The 18,002-nt window shown below is 42.3% G+C and overlaps 1 protein-coding gene across 4 annotated transcripts in view; it reads left to right on the top strand.

Annotated features, from left to right (window-relative positions):
- Positions 1 to 18,002, top strand: part of LRCH3 (leucine rich repeats and calponin homology domain containing 3) — a 139,822-nt gene that overhangs the window by 111,859 nt on the left and 9,961 nt on the right. For 2 of the 4 annotated variants that reach the window (XM_088465191.1, XM_088465189.1), the window contains exons 12-18: positions 190 to 241; positions 410 to 532; positions 1,701 to 1,745; positions 3,967 to 4,020; positions 9,165 to 9,245; positions 10,047 to 10,095; positions 10,967 to 11,068. In XM_088465191.1, the coding sequence (XP_088321317.1) occupies positions 190 to 241; positions 410 to 532; positions 1,701 to 1,745; positions 3,967 to 4,020; positions 9,165 to 9,245; positions 10,047 to 10,095; positions 10,967 to 11,068 (506 nt within the window). The remainder of the gene's footprint in view (positions 1 to 189; positions 242 to 409; positions 533 to 1,700; positions 1,746 to 3,966; positions 4,021 to 9,164; positions 9,246 to 10,046; positions 10,096 to 10,966; positions 11,069 to 18,002) is intronic. The other 2 variants (XM_088465190.1, XM_088465192.1) reach the window with 2 other exon arrangements.

Below are 18,002 nucleotides of genomic sequence, written 5' to 3'. Positions count from 1 at the left end.
TAATTGATGGCATAGCTGATTTATTGCAGATTCACCTGTTGAGACTTTATTTAAAAAAAAATCCAAAGTTACACACACATGCCTACATCATTAGGCACACTTTGGGTACTGACAATTGAAGTAGCCAGAGGTCCATAAAGATTTATTACTTAGAGCAACTTTATACTTTTTTTTTTTTCTTTTATCTAGATCCCAATTGGATTCTACATATCTTCTCACAATGACCAACAGTCCAAACCAGGTAATGCCTAAGTATATTTCAGAAGCATATGAAGGAACATGCTCTCTTGCCGAGCGAGGTAAAGCCTCTGAATTACCCTCTTGCCAAGAATTTGTGCTTTACAAATGCACCTTTTATTGCCTTAATTTCTGCTCTTACCATTTTTCTCTGTTTACTCTGGTCTCATAGGCGGATACAGACTTACCACGTAGGAGAGACTTAGAGAGCACCAGGAGGGAGGCACAGCTGGCAGCACAACAGTATGAGGAAAGGATGAGGGGGAGGTTAACACACGCTGACTCTTGTTTAAAAGTAAGTTGTTATTTATACTGCATGAGTGCGTGTCGAGCAGGATTGTGAGGGAAGTGGAGCATTTGCTTATTTCTAGGAGTATGAAGTATTACATAATCTATTACTATCACATGACGTTGAACTCTGAACTGTGCCTCCCCCTCTATTGGCCTGAACTAGCAGTTGCAACCCATTCATTTATATGTACAATGTAAATTGTTAAATCTCTTTATGCTGCTAACAAAAACATGTTAACTGCTTTTCCCTGACATCTAATCTGTCTTTGTTTTTAATATACACATCTCCCAGCCATTTATAGTGCTAACTACTGCTCACACCGTTCCATTGCACCTTTACTTTCTTTTTAAAGAAAATGGTAACGTCAAAAGGATATTATTGTAAGTTAAAATTCTTAGTTTAGACAGCCCTGCTATAGACACTGGCTTATTTGACACATCAGCTATGCAGATATATCTGTTACAATAATTGCATTGTTTGATCATTCAGAGTACAGATCTAGCTCATTGAGTTACTTGTGTACATGCTTGGCCTGCCCTGTACAGATACAGTAGCTAATGTGTTTTGCTGTTGGTGCCAGTCATAAGTCCATTGTGCTTTGCATGTTCTTGCTAAGACAGATGACAAATAGTCTATGCTCACACATTCATTCATTGTCTTATAGCCTCTGACATTCATTAGGTCCCATATTTCCAGTACTGAACTGATAAATAGTGTGTAGGTTATTTTATTACATTTTTAGGGGCTGTATCAGAGTTGATGATAAAACGTGCAGAGCTATATACATCTTGAGATGCGTACACCTTTGCATTAGCAACATATGCAGCTGGTTTACTACTAGTCCTCATCAGTGTGTACTTGCAGTGCCTAGTAACAAGGGCAAAAGGTACGCCTCCCAATACATGTGTATGCACATAACTCATTGTCTTTCTCATTTGAACAATCCCTTACTGAAGTTTGCCTATGTGAGAACGCTACGTACCACCTCGGCAATTGTAAGGTTTGGTAAGATCAAAATGTGTGCTGGTCTTCGTAACCACATATGTGCGTACTCTGAGTAAGCGTGGAGCGACATTAGGCAAGATTCGCTACACAAACTGGCGTAGTACTCGCTGTGCACCAGCCCCATAGGTTGGTAAATTACATATCTTTTTTTTTTTCTTGTCTTCAGCAAAAGACATTGACTCCAGAGAAGCAGAGCCCATTGGACAATGAGGTAAGGCATTTTATTTGATTCCTAAATATATTAATTTGTCAAACAAAAACCAGCTGAAATAAAATGCCATGTCTGTTTCTGGTCTGTATAATTTAGGTGTTAGTCTGACACAAGATCATTTAATTTTTTCCGAGTTCAGTTTAATTAAAAGAAAAAATAAACTTTTAGTAGTAGTAGTGTGACCTTGCGACCCCTCCCATCCCAACCCCATCCCAACCCCATGCCCCTCCCAATTTGGGTCTTCTGTATGTTCTTACATGGGTTGCATTGTCTCCCACACCTCTTCCTTATTCTTATAAATTGAGACTTTTGTCCGCACAGAATAACTGTCAACTTTATTCTTATGAAGGTTATTTCTTTCACTTTTTCTTGCAGCTATTTCTTGCAGCTGTTTTGTAATGTAAAATGTTTCAGCTGCACAAAATAGTATAAATATTAGGTAACCTATTACCTAATAATGAAATATTCTATGCAGCTTAAATGGTATATTTTGCCTACCCTGTGTGCCCCCCTGACATTTGTGTACTGGCATAATCCAGTGCATTTGCTGTAAACTGCTAAAATTAAGATCCTCTTTCTTCCGATCTGGGGGAACCCAGACTGTGGGTTTAGAGGGGATGCTGAGGGGTAGACACTAAATAGTTAAACTAATGGAGCTGAAACTCCTCTCCTATGCCCTCCCACCTGCTGAAGCAATTCAGTTTTTTATTTGGTAATATAGAAATGAAAACCACACCGGCGCTCCTAGATGTGCAGCCCGAGAAAATCCAAGTTGTACCCCAATACAACAGAAGTAATAAAGAAAATTTTTTATTCTCAGGGCGCTACTATATGATCACCTATACACAAAATAATATGTAGTGGACAACAAAGTTTTTGAAGAGTCAATCAAGTGGAAACATTTAGATATTTAGTTCAATCTCATGTGTTGTCTCCTTTAACAGATGAATTCTTCATACGAAATATTCTAAGAGATTCTTCACCAAGCAATCTTTTCATCATTGTGTGAAGTAGAAACAATTCTTAGATCATATTCTCTCAAAAGAAATAGTAAAGGGGAGAACACATCGTGCGGATAAAGAATTATTTAATGCTTGTGAGGCAACGTCCTCTATGGGGCCCGCACTGTGTGTCACCAGGGTGAGTGACGCAACTGCATACTCCTCGGGTCATGTGAGCTGCTTAGACATCGCAAAAGGGTGCCCAGTTGAGTTGCTGTTCCAGGTGACTCTTTGGTCCACCCGGAGAACTTCCTCCTACATTTTCTGGGTTCCACCATTGGTCAGTTAAGGGCCCTTAAGGCTTGCTTTGGGAAGGCCTACAGTCTGCAGTGTCTCCCAGATCGGACGAAAGAGGAAATAATTTTTTGTACTCACTGTAAAATCCCATCTGGGGGACACTGGGGTTCCGCCCTGGTTTTTTCTTGTTGGTTGTACTGTTGCATTCTCAGGTCTCCTCCTTTTGCCTTTGCTAGATAAATAACTGAGTTGCTGCAGCAGGTGGTATGACTTAGAGAGGGGATGTTTTAGCTCCAATAGTTTAACTATTTAGAGCCTTTTCCTCAGCCTCTCATCTAAATCCAGAGTCTGCAGAGCCCCCAGATGGACTCAGAGGCATTGATTTTACGGAGTACAAAACAAAAAATATTTTTTCGTATTGAGGTTCTTTAAATGCTATGCTATTACTGCTGCCAGAGACACACTGCTATAGTGAAACATTTATCATATCATCTCAGGCTGCTGTAGAGTATTGCTCCTCTTATGAATTTTATTCCTAGTAAACAAAAGATTCCAATAAATACTTTAATGTTCCAACTACAATTAAATCAAACACTTTTTTTTGAGTTGTGATATTTATTTGTATTAAGTTATGGCTCTGTTCAGCTTATAGGTGGTTGTTGTGCCAGCTGTCAAAGTTGCATTAGAGAAAAGAGGGTCAAATGCAATTAGTGGCCTCACAGCAGATGTCGCTGTTAACCAATCTTAGTATTATCGTACCTGATGCAGATTGTTTCCTTTCAGTTTTCATAGGAAATGTACCTTTTTATTTTTTCATCATCCTGTATCCCACCCATTTGTCATTAATAGATCTGTCTCCCTTCATGTGTGTCCACATCTGGTATCTGAGCGTTTGCATTCTCCTTTTTGTTTTTATTTATTTATTTAATACCTTTTTGTGTGTGTTTCTGACATTGCTCCATCTCTCCCTACCTCCATGTCAGTGTTCCCTCCCATCCAGACGCTCTCAGCACACAGATGATAGTGCCCTCTTAGTGGTAAGGACCCTGCACGAATTGATCTATCACCTTCAGCATGACACAATCCCACTTGGAATCATTTGTAGAAACTGCATGTGAAGAGCATAAACCATGACTGACTGATTTCCTTTACTAACTGAAAGGCTTGTGTCACCACAGCGATTGCAATTCCGCTATAACACATTCTACGGAAAAGCACTCCATTATTTCACAACATTTTTTGTTCTTGCTTGGAAACTGCAGCGTGAAAATCTGATATTTGAGGAGTTTTCCATAGGATGGTTTTGCCTTTTGACGTGAAAAATAAGTACCCAAACTTTCACAGCACTGCCCCAATTTACCATTAAGACGTGCAGGAGAAAAAACACATTGAAATCCGTTAAGTACTTGTTCTCTTCTGCTCTTTTCGTATGGTCCAAAATGATACAAGCAGTGTTTCATGGGATGTCCGGCCATGAAATATATTTAAGTCCATCTTTTAAATTACCTTTTGGATCAATTTAAAAAGAAATCTGAGCTTCCTGGGGGCATAACTTTTGAAAAACTTGTGTGACACAAGCCTAACAAACTGCAATAATTGTATATGCTGATTAGAGGTGCAATCCCACACAGATGGGCAGGTTTGGGGGGTGCTGGTGTTTATAGCAATATTTGTACTCTTAAGACTAAGCTGCTTTTGCTAAGAGGTTCTAATAAACTTCAGTTTCCCACTTATAAGACTGCTCTGAGGTACATTTACATGGCTATTTCTGCAAAAACAAAATCTCCCTATTTTGGTGCCTATTTCTGGGAGACATGATTATGAGGTGGTTGGTCACTAAGCCCAGTGCTCATGCTGTCAAAGGGAAGCGAGGGCCAGGATTTGTGTTTTGGGCGTTTACATCATGTCATGCAACTGTGGTTGCCATGTCAATCACGTGACTGGGCAGACTGTGAATCATCATGTATATTACAGGTAACCCAATTTATGTTGAAAGAACCACAACTTTTGCAGTGGATTGCACCTTTAATGTGACTCGGTGATATGGTATTGGCAGAGTTTTGGTTTATGCTGCCAGTAGACAGGTTGATTAACCGTTAATTGTTTGTGGCTTATGTACATAAATAGTAATCTGCTTGTTTTGGCAATTTTATATTTATGTAATCTAATTTAACTCCTTCAAAATTCAGACATAAGTTCTTAAATGGTTTTGTTTTCAGACAGTAATGGGGAGGGGGGGGGATGTTATTGGCCCTTATTACACACTATCTCATTTACTGTCATGTCAATGGATATTAATAAATATTCATTAAAGCATACTCCTTTTTTCTGTCAGCCATTATATAGTGTCTGTAGCTTATGTGTGTGATGTAGCAGAGCACTGTTATTTGCAATATAGTGTTGCATAGTCTAATGCAGTTTAGATGTTACCAGATGTTACTGGATGTCTACTATGGTATGTTTGTGAATTTTGAGCTAGTTCTTTGCAGGTAGATAATGAAGGACTAATAATGCAGAGCTCCTCTGGTTCTTATTGCAGAGACTTGTGCCATATTGATAAAAATGTGGTAGTGTAGTACTGTGCTGCTGTAACAGTTCTGCATATTGAGGACATTGGAGATTCTTAGAGATTACCATTGATGATATTTTTCATTTCTAGCAGATAATGTTTTAAACTACTTAAAAGGCCAATAAATGTTTTTGTTTATTATAAAAATAGACAATATCTATTAAGATAACAGTACTAGCACCCAGCCTCCCCCACCTGTGTGTAGCGTTATGTTCTCCCAGGGCTCGCTGTGTAGAAGCTGGTAGCATTCATATGCAGTATAAACTAACATTTGTCGATGTATAATGGGCCTGATTCAGACCCGCAAGCGGGTCGATGTTTGGCCCCTGCGCATGTGCCACCTCCGGCGTACGCATGCGCGAGCCCCAGCGAGCGACGGCAGCTCCGGGGCTCACTACAAGACGGGGTGGCTGTCGATCTTGATTGACAGCTGGCCCCGTTTTGTAGGCGGGGAGGGGGGATGGCTGTACAAACACAGGCGTTCCCTTAGAGCAGGAAGTCCACTCTGGCTTGCGGGAGCCGAGACCCTCCCGCAGAGTCTCGACGCAAGCCCGATGGTCGCGATAATCGCGACCATCGCCAGGCCGCTCGCACTAGCTCAGCTTTGTGAGCGGCCTGGAGGCCGAAACTGAAAAAAAAAACGCCCTGATTCAGAGCGAGCGCACGCAAATAGCGTGCACCTCTAAATCAGGCCCTATGTCTTTGGCAATCTTCCTAGCCCTATATAGAAGGTGGCTTCTGATTATTTCTAGCTGTGAACATTTTTCAAACAGCATGTTAGAGAGAGAACTTGAGAGATGGGACGTACACACAGGCCCGTTCTGCCATATATAACAATGAGACTACATACAGGAAAAGCAACAACTCAGAAGTTTGACTTTAATTTCCTAATACCACTCATCAGTTTCTTCCGGTCGGCTTTTATTAAATGGAAAATATATATTTTTTGTATGTACTACTTTTTACCTGCAGAAAGCAGTACATGACAGTAATTCATGAAAACCTCTTAAAAGTTATACTCTTATTTGCTGAAACTCTTGACTGGATAATAATAGCTTGTATGTAAAGGTGTCCTAGGTAATGTATTTATAGAAGCTAAATACATCAATTCAGAGCCCTTGCATAGTCTTCAATCTAAATATCTTGTGTTCTCAATGTATCTTCTCCATGTTACATCTCCTTGTTAGGTGTAATGTTTAGTTTCCACTGATCAGCACTTTAACATGCACCCCAAAGATCAAATCTAATTTATTGTCCAAACTGCTAAAGCCTGATATTTAAGTCACATTACTGAATCATTGTTTTGCTGGTATTTGTAGGCTGCTGATATAGTGTACTGGTCAGTGTATGTACAGCCAGTTAAGCTGGCCACACACATGGCGATCTGCACACGATCATCCGATGTGTACGATTTCCCTTGAAACTCTCCCCAGCAGCTCTGCACACAGTTTGGTGTCCAATCTTCAAACGATCTCTCCTGCATCCAGACTTTCACAGTGCATCGGGTCCTAGATTGTCAGATCTGCCCTACTGCATGGCAGATCTGAAGATGCGATGTGCGACCAGCGGGGACGCGCATCGTGATCGTGAGTGGGGACTCACGATTTGGCCATATTTTACACGATCTGTTGTTCTAATGTGTCGGAATTGGCCAGATCCGGTAAAATATCGCTATGTGTGTGGCCAGCTTTAGACATGTGTATGAAATATATAAACTAGATCCATTACCTACTGTTCTCCACATCTTAAGCTGGCCATACATGGGTTGACTATTCACACCAGCCAAGTAGCTGACTGTTTGGAACTATAATCGTTGTGTTTGTGCTTTGTGGTAACAAATAGCGATCATTTGCCTGTTGAGACCATTGATTCCTGTTAGAAAAGTGTAGCCTATGCACAAAGGCTCATTCACATAGCACAGTGTGGGAAGGGAGACAATAGAGAACACAGGGCCTGATTCAGACCCGGTCGCAAGCACTGAGCGCTCGCATCCGGGTCGATGGTGGCCCACAGCGCATGCGCACGACGGAGCCAGCTCCATCGTGTGCATGCGCAAGACCTGGCTAGCGACTGGCATTCCGTCGCCCCGGGTCTTGCAAAAAAGGGGGCGAGCTGTCGATGTTGAGTGACAGCCCGCCCCCTTTGGTGGGCAGTCCGGGGGGGTGGCTGCCCAAACGGAGACGTTCCCATGAGAACGCCTGTCGTTTGGGAGCGGCTGCACTGACATCACGAGTGATGTCAGTGGAGAGATTCTGTTATAGCTGAAATCTCTCTGGGGCTTGCGGCCACGAGACCCCACCCCAAGAGTCTCGTCGCAAGCCCGATGGTCTTGATCATTGCGACCATCATCATGGCCGCTCGCTGTAGCTGTGGGTGGTCACCCACAGCTATGCGAGCGGCCAGGAGGCCGTTCTAAAAACAAAAAAAAAACTTGGCCCTGATTCAGAGCGAGCTCTCTGTCAGAGCGACCGGGTCTGAATCAGGCCCACAGTTCTGTAGCATCCATATCCATCTTGCTGTATAGGAAGGAGCATGTGTGCCGGGTCACTGATTGCTAGTGCATACACATCTCTGCTCTCTGGCTTTATGCATCATAATGAGTGCAGCATTTGGACTAATTGAATAATTTTAAATATGACTAGTATAAGAGCTTTGTTCATTTACCTTCAGTCTACAGGGTTGATTGTACAGATCTTAAACTATGTCCATGTAGTACAACATTGCCAACGATAAATAAAATATCTTAATATTGAACAGGTTACGTTTGAGAGCATCTATTGCATCTTTGGCAACACTGTGATGTTAGGCCATTGTAATTATATCATATCTCACATACTGTAATGGTGCATACACACGGTCAGATATGGCAGATGAACGATTTGACCAACGATTGAACGATTTCAGACAGTATTAAAATGAATGGAATCGTCCAAATCTGACGGCAAACACATCAGATGTCAGATATCGTTAGCTGACATGCGGGAACGCGCATCGTTCAGCGTTGCAGGCCCACATGAACGATTGAATGATTTTTACAATCGTTATCATTCAGATGTGACAGAAAATCTGTGTGTATGCACCATAACCTAGAAAACACTGTGTTATAAGAGATTCTGCTTTTAGGACACAATTTGTCATTTTCTTTTTTATTAATAGAGGATTAAGTGAATATAGCACCATGATACATTTTTCAAATGCACCATAGAATATATAATTAGTCCCCAGTGTCTCTATGGCTGTTTGTATTTTCTTAAACTTCTTGTACACAATGATAGTAAGTGTAGTATGGTGGTCTGTCAGTTTTAATTCTGAAAACGTGCAAGATCTGTTGCTGCTTTGTTATGCTGGTCTTCGGGTGCATTGTTGCTTCTGTTATTTGCTATGAGCACGGGGTAACCTTTGCATGCACATAGCTGCTTACCTGTGATGCAATTGTGCAGCAAGAGCAACTGGGTATTCTGGGAATCAAGTCTTTTTTTATTTGGGGGGGGGGGGGATGATTTGTGTAAGTGTTTTTCCTTCACTTTCCTAGATTTCTACCCTGCAACCTTAGCTATACTGTCTCCATCTTTCCTTCTCTTCTGTCTCTCTCCCTCCTGCTGCTGCTGGTAGAATGGCTTTGAGCCGCACTATGTCTTTGAAATTGATTATAACACGAATACCATTAAAAGGAGACCAGGAAGCCACATACAGGTGACTATTGCATGCGGCTGCTGGTGCCTTGGTTGTATTTTTATTTTTACTTCTCACTGGCTATATTTCCGAATTATTATGTTCACTGCCTGTGTTCATTAGAAACACTTCATAGTACTGCACCTGTTACTTTACTCATCTTTGTTTTTAGTTAAAGTAAAACCTGGTCGACATAAATGTGTATGTCTGTGCATTACAAATATTGTAGTGAATATACGTAAGGTTTTATTTTAGTCGCCAATGGCATTCCACATAGTATTTAGAGATCATAGTACATCTGTGTTGTGTAATTACCAATTAGCCCCAAACATTGTTCTGGTGCTAATGGATCCCAGCAATCGGCAAGAAACGGGGATTTTCACCAATGTTTTTTTCACCCTATCCTATTATTTGCAACAAAATAATAGTATATATCTCACGAAAACACACAGGGTCTGCGATAAACTCTCAGACCTATATGTTTTTGCCTTTTTTGGGGGTGAAAAAAAACACTTATCGTGGATTATTTTTCGGTACACAACAGGTCCTGAAAAATATCTACAATAAGTGCCGGGGTCGGGCGGCACTTCGGGGCTAATAAAGTAGCCCCACCGCGATCAATTACCAGCGCTACATTAGCACTGCTAATTGGATACCCCCCATTGTGTGCATAACCAGTACTTTATTCTGAAATTACACGTGGGAACAATTTTACCATCTACTGCAATTTCTGTTTTTAATCTGATTCATTTTTGTTTGCCGTTTGTCTTTTCTGTAGTGGTGGATTGGGCTCCGGTGCTTTAATTGCGTTTTTATTTTCAGAGTGATGAGAGATCATCTTTGACTCCTGTAACACCCACCTCTCAGACAAGTAAGTAATAACAAATAACAGTGCATGTTATCTGTTGGGGTTTTGTCACATTATTCACCGTTTGGATTCACAGTTTATTTAGGAAATATTGCTAATTCTAGATTTCATTTAGCTTACTCTAAATCTTGTGGTGGTAAAGTTCAGAGACCTGATCTGGTACTTACCTGCACCCCGCTGGGATCGTGTATCTCGGGGTTTCCAAACAATGTTATCCCCCAGTGAGTTGGTTTTAGAGCCCTTTAAAGACGCTCAAATCACTGATGGCCCACTTGCAGCAAGCTCAGTCTTTTGTGGCAGTTCTTAATGAATAGTTGTAGCTGGGTGTAGACTTTATATGAGATGTGTTCGGCATCCCATGCGTTCGCGATGCTGATGCTTACATTACAGGCGCCAGCATCCCGACCACCGATGCCGAAGGTAAGTAGCGGTGTGGGGGGGAGGGTTAGGTTTAGGGGTTAAGGTTAGGCACAAGAGGGAGGGTTAGGCACTAAGGGGGGAGGGTTAGATTCAGGGTGTAGGGAGGTTAGGTTTAGGCACTAGGGGGGGAGGTTAGGGTTGGGCACCAAAGAGGGAGGGTTAGCATACCAACCAACAAGTGTCGGTATGTTAACCCTGTCTGGATCCCGGCGTCGGGATTCTGACCTCCAGGATCCCGACTGTGTGTATTTCATACCGATCCCCTTTATATACCTCTTGTGGCCAAGTAATGCAAGTGTGTAAAATATGTATACATTTCTCGCTAGTAGTTTTCTCTTTGTGGTGACTTATAATAATGGAAACGCTTTCAGAATCCATAAGCCCTACCTATATATTTTAATTTTGAATTTCATTACTTTTTTGCCTTCAAAATCTGCCTACCTGTGTCTTTCAGTACATTTGTCGTCACCAGCGTCTGTCACCTCGTATCGATGCTCACCTCAGCGGCCAGAAAGTTTCTTGTTCAGAGCTGCTGTTCGGGAAGAAGTGAAGAGAAGTAAGTGGCAGAGCTCATATCACAGCTGCGCATATGGCAGTAATTTAGCATGGAACATGGCTACTTGTATACGTGTACATGCAGCTACTTACAGCTGGTACCCATGCCACAGCTGTACATATTTGTTTCACTATTTCATTTTCCTCATTTTGGTTTGTTTCCTTTCTTTCTTGCTTTTACTTAAACCATCTCATGGAGATTTCTCCAGAACTGAACAGAATAGCCATATTTAGCCAGATAGGTTTAATTGACACTTGCTTACTTTTTCCTTTTGGTAGTTTTGAACTAATGGCTAAGCTGTAATACTGAGAGTGCAATGATCTTCAGTACAGTTGCCATTTTGTATCGAGGACTTGTCAAATCTGTGTTGGGTCTTATGTAGTTAGGCTAAGTACATATATGCTTTCAATCAATGCTTGTTAAAGAGTAAGTTGACCTTGCTTCAGGGAATATTTGAGACTCATTCATTAACTTTTAGAGCCATGATGTAGTACAGGGTAATTTAATGCTAAATGAGAATAGAACTTGAATAGATTTTATTTGTATCTATATAGTTTCAAATGTCCAGATAGTCAATAACAGACATAGCCAAAATTTTAAATCTAATATAAAGCACCTTGAAATAAAACAATATAATAATGTTTCGTACATTACTTACAAAGAGGTATACAATTATCCTATCAAATGTAAACATGATATGTATCTCATTAACAGGGATAGTTTGGAGTAGAAGAGGTAGGTTAGCTGGTGGTATTATTATTGGCACCCTATGGGGTAATCGAATTAGTGCGAAAGGTGCAAATTGCCGTTGTCACGGCGTTAAAAACGCTGGCAACGGCACCTCATCTTGCAGCCAACTACGAGTCTGAATAACACAATCTTGCTCGGAGCCCTATGGGGCTGCGAGCACTTTTGTGCGAGTTTGGGCTACCGTCAAGTGCGGCGGTTGTTGCGATGACTCAAGTTCATGGCAGACAATTGGACTGAGTCCTATATTTCTTTTTTTTTTCCCTTCGTACTAACAGTTGAAAATCTGTCATCTCAGGGCTTTTGTGGCCTGCAGCGGTGCCAGAGGAGGATGGCATGCTGGCCGTGCTCTATGGTAATAGCTGCCAGCCTAGGGATGTCCATCAACCATCAATAGTGAACGGCCATCAATGGCAGAGATCCAGTGGTTCTCTGCCGTCAATGGCTTAGCCCCGCCACCTTGTGGCTTTTTAAGCCTGACCCTTATTCTGATTAGCCCACTGTGCCCCCCAGCAGCGGTGGCCATCGCTGCCTATTAAAAGGGAAGTGGCTGGATCTACGGCAACATCCTCTCTCAACCTGCTCAAAGGGTCACAGTTATAGTAGATGCTCCCAGTGCCTACCTTTACCCTAAAGGGTAACGTGCTGTGGGAAGGCTAATCAGCAGGCTGATCAAGACAGCAGATCTACTGATGACTTCTGTGAAGCTCTTCTCTTACCACTCCGCTTGTCTGAAAAGGTAAGTACTTCCAGCTAAACCTGGAGGGAGGGTAGGATAGTATAAATCTACAAAGAGGGTAGGATAGTTTGCATAACTTTTGTTCCCACTGTCGAGCTAAATTACCTAGGGGGACATGCATGCTCATTGCGGGGATGCCCGTGATTTGCGACTGGTTGCGGAAGTCCTTGCCAGCCCTGTGAAAGAACCAGCCTGGGTTAAGTCTTTTGCTCTTTCCATTGCTTCGGTTATGCAAGAGGAATTTGTCTAATTTTTGTCAAGTCAAAGTAATAAAGAATCTGATACTCAATCGAGTTCATCTAAGATGGACCAGGGTTGTACTCGGAAAGATGGTGTTTTTTTTTTCTCTGTGGGGTCTGTGGAAGTACCATTTTCAGCCAAAGCAATGGAAAGGACTGCTTTAGGTCTAAAATCACGCAAGCTACAGCTTATGGGGCAATTGTCTGTTTTTTCGGAATCTGATGTTTTCTCAGAGGAGGAATAACATCTAGAAGATTCTGAATTTGATGAATCTGTATTCTTTGTAGAAGAAGGGTCAGGTGTTCAGGGGTAGATAACCTGGTTGAAGCAGTGTGTCAGATTCTCGACCTTGGAGATGGTGATAATCAAGAGACTCCTTCCGATAATTTATTTAGTACTAAGAAGTTAAAGAAAAGATCACTATTTTTTCCTTCATCATAATAATTGTATTAATTAATTGCTGAACCATGGCTTAATCCGGATATGAAGTTTCGGATTGCATGCATTCCTTCTAGGTATCCTTTTCCAGACAGAGAACATTTCCAAAGGCTAGTGTCCTCCCTTTTCTGAAATGGGTCTCTCTTAAAAAAAAAAAAAAAAAAAAAAAAAAAAAGATTCAGACCAGAAGTGTGAAATTATTTTGTCATCCATTTATGTGACTGCAGGGGCAGCTTTGAGAGGTATGTAGTCTGGAAGCCGGCGGTCGAAATGCCGACCGTTGGCTTCCCGACAGAGAAATCCCGGCATGGGACTAATGATAGGTGTCTAAATACCAACGCCTATCATTAGCCCCACGCTGCAATCACGACGGCCGGCATACCAGGAGGGTTAGGTTTAGGGTGCGGGGATGGGGAGTTAAGTTTAGGCACCCCTGGGGGGAGGTTAGGGTTAGGCACTAGGGGGAGAGGTTAGGGTTAGGCACCCCTAAGGGAGGGTTAGTGGGGGAAGAGTGTTGGGGATAGCCTACTTGCCTCCTCGTCTGTCGTTATCTTCATCTGCCTGCCTTCCGGTATCAGTATTTCATCCGCCGGGCGGACGTCTGGCTGTATAACATACCGGATCCCTTTAAAACCCAGTATTGCTATACCTTGGGTAGCTAAGGCAATGAAGAAGTGTTTTGATCTCTTGATAGAGCTTTTCTGACTGGATCCCTTCTAAGTCTCAGTTTTGTTATTTATTGCAGAGCAGCTCAAAGTAGTAGCAGAGTATTTAGGGGTAGCCTCTTTATAGGCATCTTTGGTACAGTCAAAGATTTCTGGCCTAGCCATTGTGGCTAGACATGTTTTATGGTTAAATCATGGGATGCGGATTCAGAAATAAAGTAATTTAATTTTAGAAGGCTTAACTTTTTTTTGTCCATAACTAGATAGAAGAATTTCTTAGGCTACGAGTGGTAAAAGCTAATTTTTATTAGGAAGAGCTACTAAGTGTAAAGGGAGTCTTTTCGACAGCAGTCAGCCTTATCCTTTCGTTCCGGGGACCGGCGGCCTTGTTCAGCGGTTTTGCAAATAAAGAAGACTATCTAGGACAAATCAGATGCCCAAGCTATAGGATAAATCTTCATGATGGGAAGGGCATACACCCAGAAGTATCTGGTCATTCAGGGACCAGTGGAAAAAGCCTTCTTGAGGTGACTGTTATAATACAAGAGTTTACATTGTCAATCTTTCTGGTTGGCCATCAAGAAGGTACTTTTCAACAAAGTTACCAAATGACAGAAGTGTCTGGATTTAGAGCAGGCAATTACGACTTTTCAGGGCTCAGGAGTGATGGTCCCAGTACTAGATTGCAATAAAAATCACATTTCTCTTTAACAATCTGTTTATTCCAAAAACCAGATGGGGTTTTCAGATCTATTTTAGATTTAAAGGACTTAAATATAAGACAGAGGATGGACAAATTCAGGATTGAATTGGTAAGATCTGTCCTAAATGAAATGGAGGCAAGCTAGGTTTTGGCATGTATAGACATCAAGGATGCCTATCTTTATGTGACTTTTTGGGAAGGCCATCAATGTCTATTAAGATCACGGTTGGAGGAAGACATTTCTAATTCAGGGCTCTTCCTTTTGGTTTAGCCACAAAGGTCATGATGACAGGACTCCTAAGAACAATGAGAATAAAGATTGTTCCCTATTTAGATGATTTACTGTTCAAAGCAGGCTCAGAGGATGCTCTTCATGCAGATCAGCTAAGGACGGTGGACGTCCTACAGCACCATGGCTGGTTTATAAATTGGCAAAAGTCCAAAATGATTCCCAGGCAGTGCATGAGATTTTTAGGCTTACTGTTTAGTACCCAACTGGCCAGCGTTTTCTTACGAGCAGAAAAAATTTGAGACATTCAAAATCTAGTCCGAAAGTTTTTATAGGTCAGACGTTCATTGGTTTTTCTGTTGTATGAAGTTACTAGGAAAGATGGTGGTGTTGTTTAAAGCAGTCCAGATGGCGAGGCTACATTCCAGGATGTTATAGTTAAAAATTCTAATAAGTTGGTTGCATCCCAACCATTGGTTATCGACTCAGTTTATTATCCTATCTCCAGACAGTCTCTCAGATGGTAGATTCGATCAGAATACTTGAACAAGGGCAAGAATATTCTTATCCAAGATTGGTTGCTTGTCACGACTGATGGCAGTTTTTCAGAACCATTATTTTCTGGGACTCATAAAGGAAACAAAGCTTGTTATCAATGGTCTGGAGCCAAGAGCTGTTCGAAACACATTGAAGAACACAGTATCTAAGGGGAATATAGGGGGAAATCCTATTAGTATTTAAGTATCCAGTGGGGCAACGCTACAGTAGTAGCATGCATAACTCACCAGGGGGGAGCGGGGGGGGTGGTGGTGACAAAGTTGCCTGGCAGTGTGAAAATAGTTTCAGATCCTACCTTGGGGAGAGATCCTTGTTCCAGCAATATATGCAGTCTCTATTCCAGGAATAGAGAATTGGACGGTGGACTTTGAGTCGCCAGTCTATTCTTCCAGGGGAATGGTCTCTACATCTGGAAGTCTAGTTTCTTGTTGAGTTTAAGGTTGCAAAATAGAAGTTTTGATGATCATAGTGGAATGGCTGCCCTGAAAATCTGGATTACCCTATAAATGGAGAAAAAGGGACCGGTAGACTGTGAGATGTAAGTGCGAGCAAAGGAGATGCCAAACTGTGTGGGCAAACAGGGTCAATAGGTTAGCTTTAAGATGGGAGGGATGGTCAGAAGGGCGGATATGGCGTAGGCTAACCAAATTAGTATCGGGACCAAAGGCTTTGTCAATGGACATATTGGTGTAAACATCAGCGCCCCCAACAATTCGAAAAGCGTAACTGTAGTCGGCCACTAAAGCGGATTCCTTGGAACAAGGGAGGTTAACCCCACTCAATTTTAAAGGTTGATGCAACATAAATAGTGATATACACTAAGGGGCCCTTCGCGCCTAATTTTGGATTACCGCGCATATCCGCGCTACTGATACTTGCTGTATCCGATTAAAAAAATAAATAAAAGGTTGCTGGGTTTAAGAAAAAAGAAAAAGAGGAAAAAAAAGACACCTGTCCGGTGGTTTCCATGGCTCCCGGTGGGGGTGTGTGGGGGGGGGGGGGGGGGGCGGTGCTGCAGGGGTCTCAGAGCAAGTCCAGCTGATTTTTCCTAAAATTATTAAAAATCATACTTGCTCTGGAGGTGCAAGGAAAAAACTTCCCAGCACTCAAAAAGTATCAAAAAAAACTGCACCTAATTGAATAGCAAAAATCCTGTTCCTGCAGGAAAAACCTTGTAGGTGCAGAATATTTGCTGTTCTCGCCCCCCCAATTGAATATGCCCCTAATTGTCCAAATTATTATGACACCAGGACGCTTCATGCAAAGTAGCTATTCCACAGATAATGCTGATGTGGAATGTCTAAATCTGTATAAGAATGGAAAGGCAAAGTTATGCAGAGACTACTGAAGTGTTTCACTTGTTAAATATTTTGTAACCAATGTGATCTGACAGACTTTGAACATGGAATTATTGTTGGCGCTTGCAGCAGTGGTGGGAGCATTTGGTGGACCAACAGGCAGAAAACTGGGTCTCGGCACAAGGCCTGTGGTCTTAAACGGCTAGTGAATGCTCAAGTGGAACGGAGAGTGGACTGATTTGTTCAGTCCTACAGACAGGCAACAGTGCATCAAATTACAGATCATCTGAATCTTGGATCAGTTCAGGTGACCTATCAACTAACAGGATGCCTCATGTTACATCGTATGAGCTACAGAAGCTGAAGTCCTGTCTGTATGCCTCCAGTTTGCTCAGGAGCACAGGAATTGGACAGTAATGATCGGAATGTTGTATAAGTTGTGCTAAACTGGAGTTAATAGATTCTTTAAGGTCCACCAGCTCCTTATCATACAAAGGAGATATGTCTGAAATTTCCTGGGCTTTAGTGACCGAGTAAGAGCTGTATCTTAAAGGATCAGTGATGGGACGTGCCGTTTGTGGGTGGAGATGGGATGGTAGATGGTAACGTGGGTGTGGTAGTGCGAATGCAGGCGTGTCTGTGCGTTGGAATGCCATTTCAGGGTGTGCATAATTAAGACGCATCGTCAGCAAACACGTCACGTCACATGGCTGAATTAAACACAGCAGCACTCGCAGTGCTTGCGGTAGGGTATGGTCGGCCACAATTGATGAGTATGGGTCTGATGTCAGCCGATGTTATCGATTGTTTTATACACTATCTGGAGATGACGTATGTTACTAAGGGAAAGTGGGCGTCTTGTGTCAGGCTGGTGGGCGTCTAATTTCATACTGCGATCGCACGGAAAAACATAGTGGGCGTGCTAGTGTCTTGCTAGCGATCGCAGGATTTGCATACTCTGGCTGCTGACTGTTGTGTGTGAACGCAGCCTTGTGACAGGGTTTGAATCAGGCCCTAAGCTCCTTACATGGCCTGCAATGTCAGTAGAGCAGTCTCAACACACTTCATGGAGCGCTGCTGGGATAAAGGCTGCCTGGTCTGTCTAATCTCCACAGGAATACTGGCTGTAGATGACTGTAGATAGTATATACAGCGGTCTTCCAGGAGGCAGAGACTGCCTTAGAGAGCTGAAGGGGAATAGTAGGAAACTGCCTGGCCAACAAGCAAGATGCTGGTCGTGGTGAAGCTAGAAACAGAGAGCTGGGGCCAGTTGCCGCACTTGCCTGCTGTTATTATTGATGCAGTCCAGATGGTGGT

This window comes from Taudactylus pleione, unplaced genomic scaffold, assembly GCF_031769625.1.
Source record: "Taudactylus pleione unplaced genomic scaffold, aTauple2 ptg001903l, whole genome shotgun sequence".
NCBI lineage: Eukaryota > Metazoa > Chordata > Amphibia > Anura > Myobatrachidae > Taudactylus > Taudactylus pleione.
This window is presented reverse-complemented; position numbering and strand designations above follow the sequence as displayed.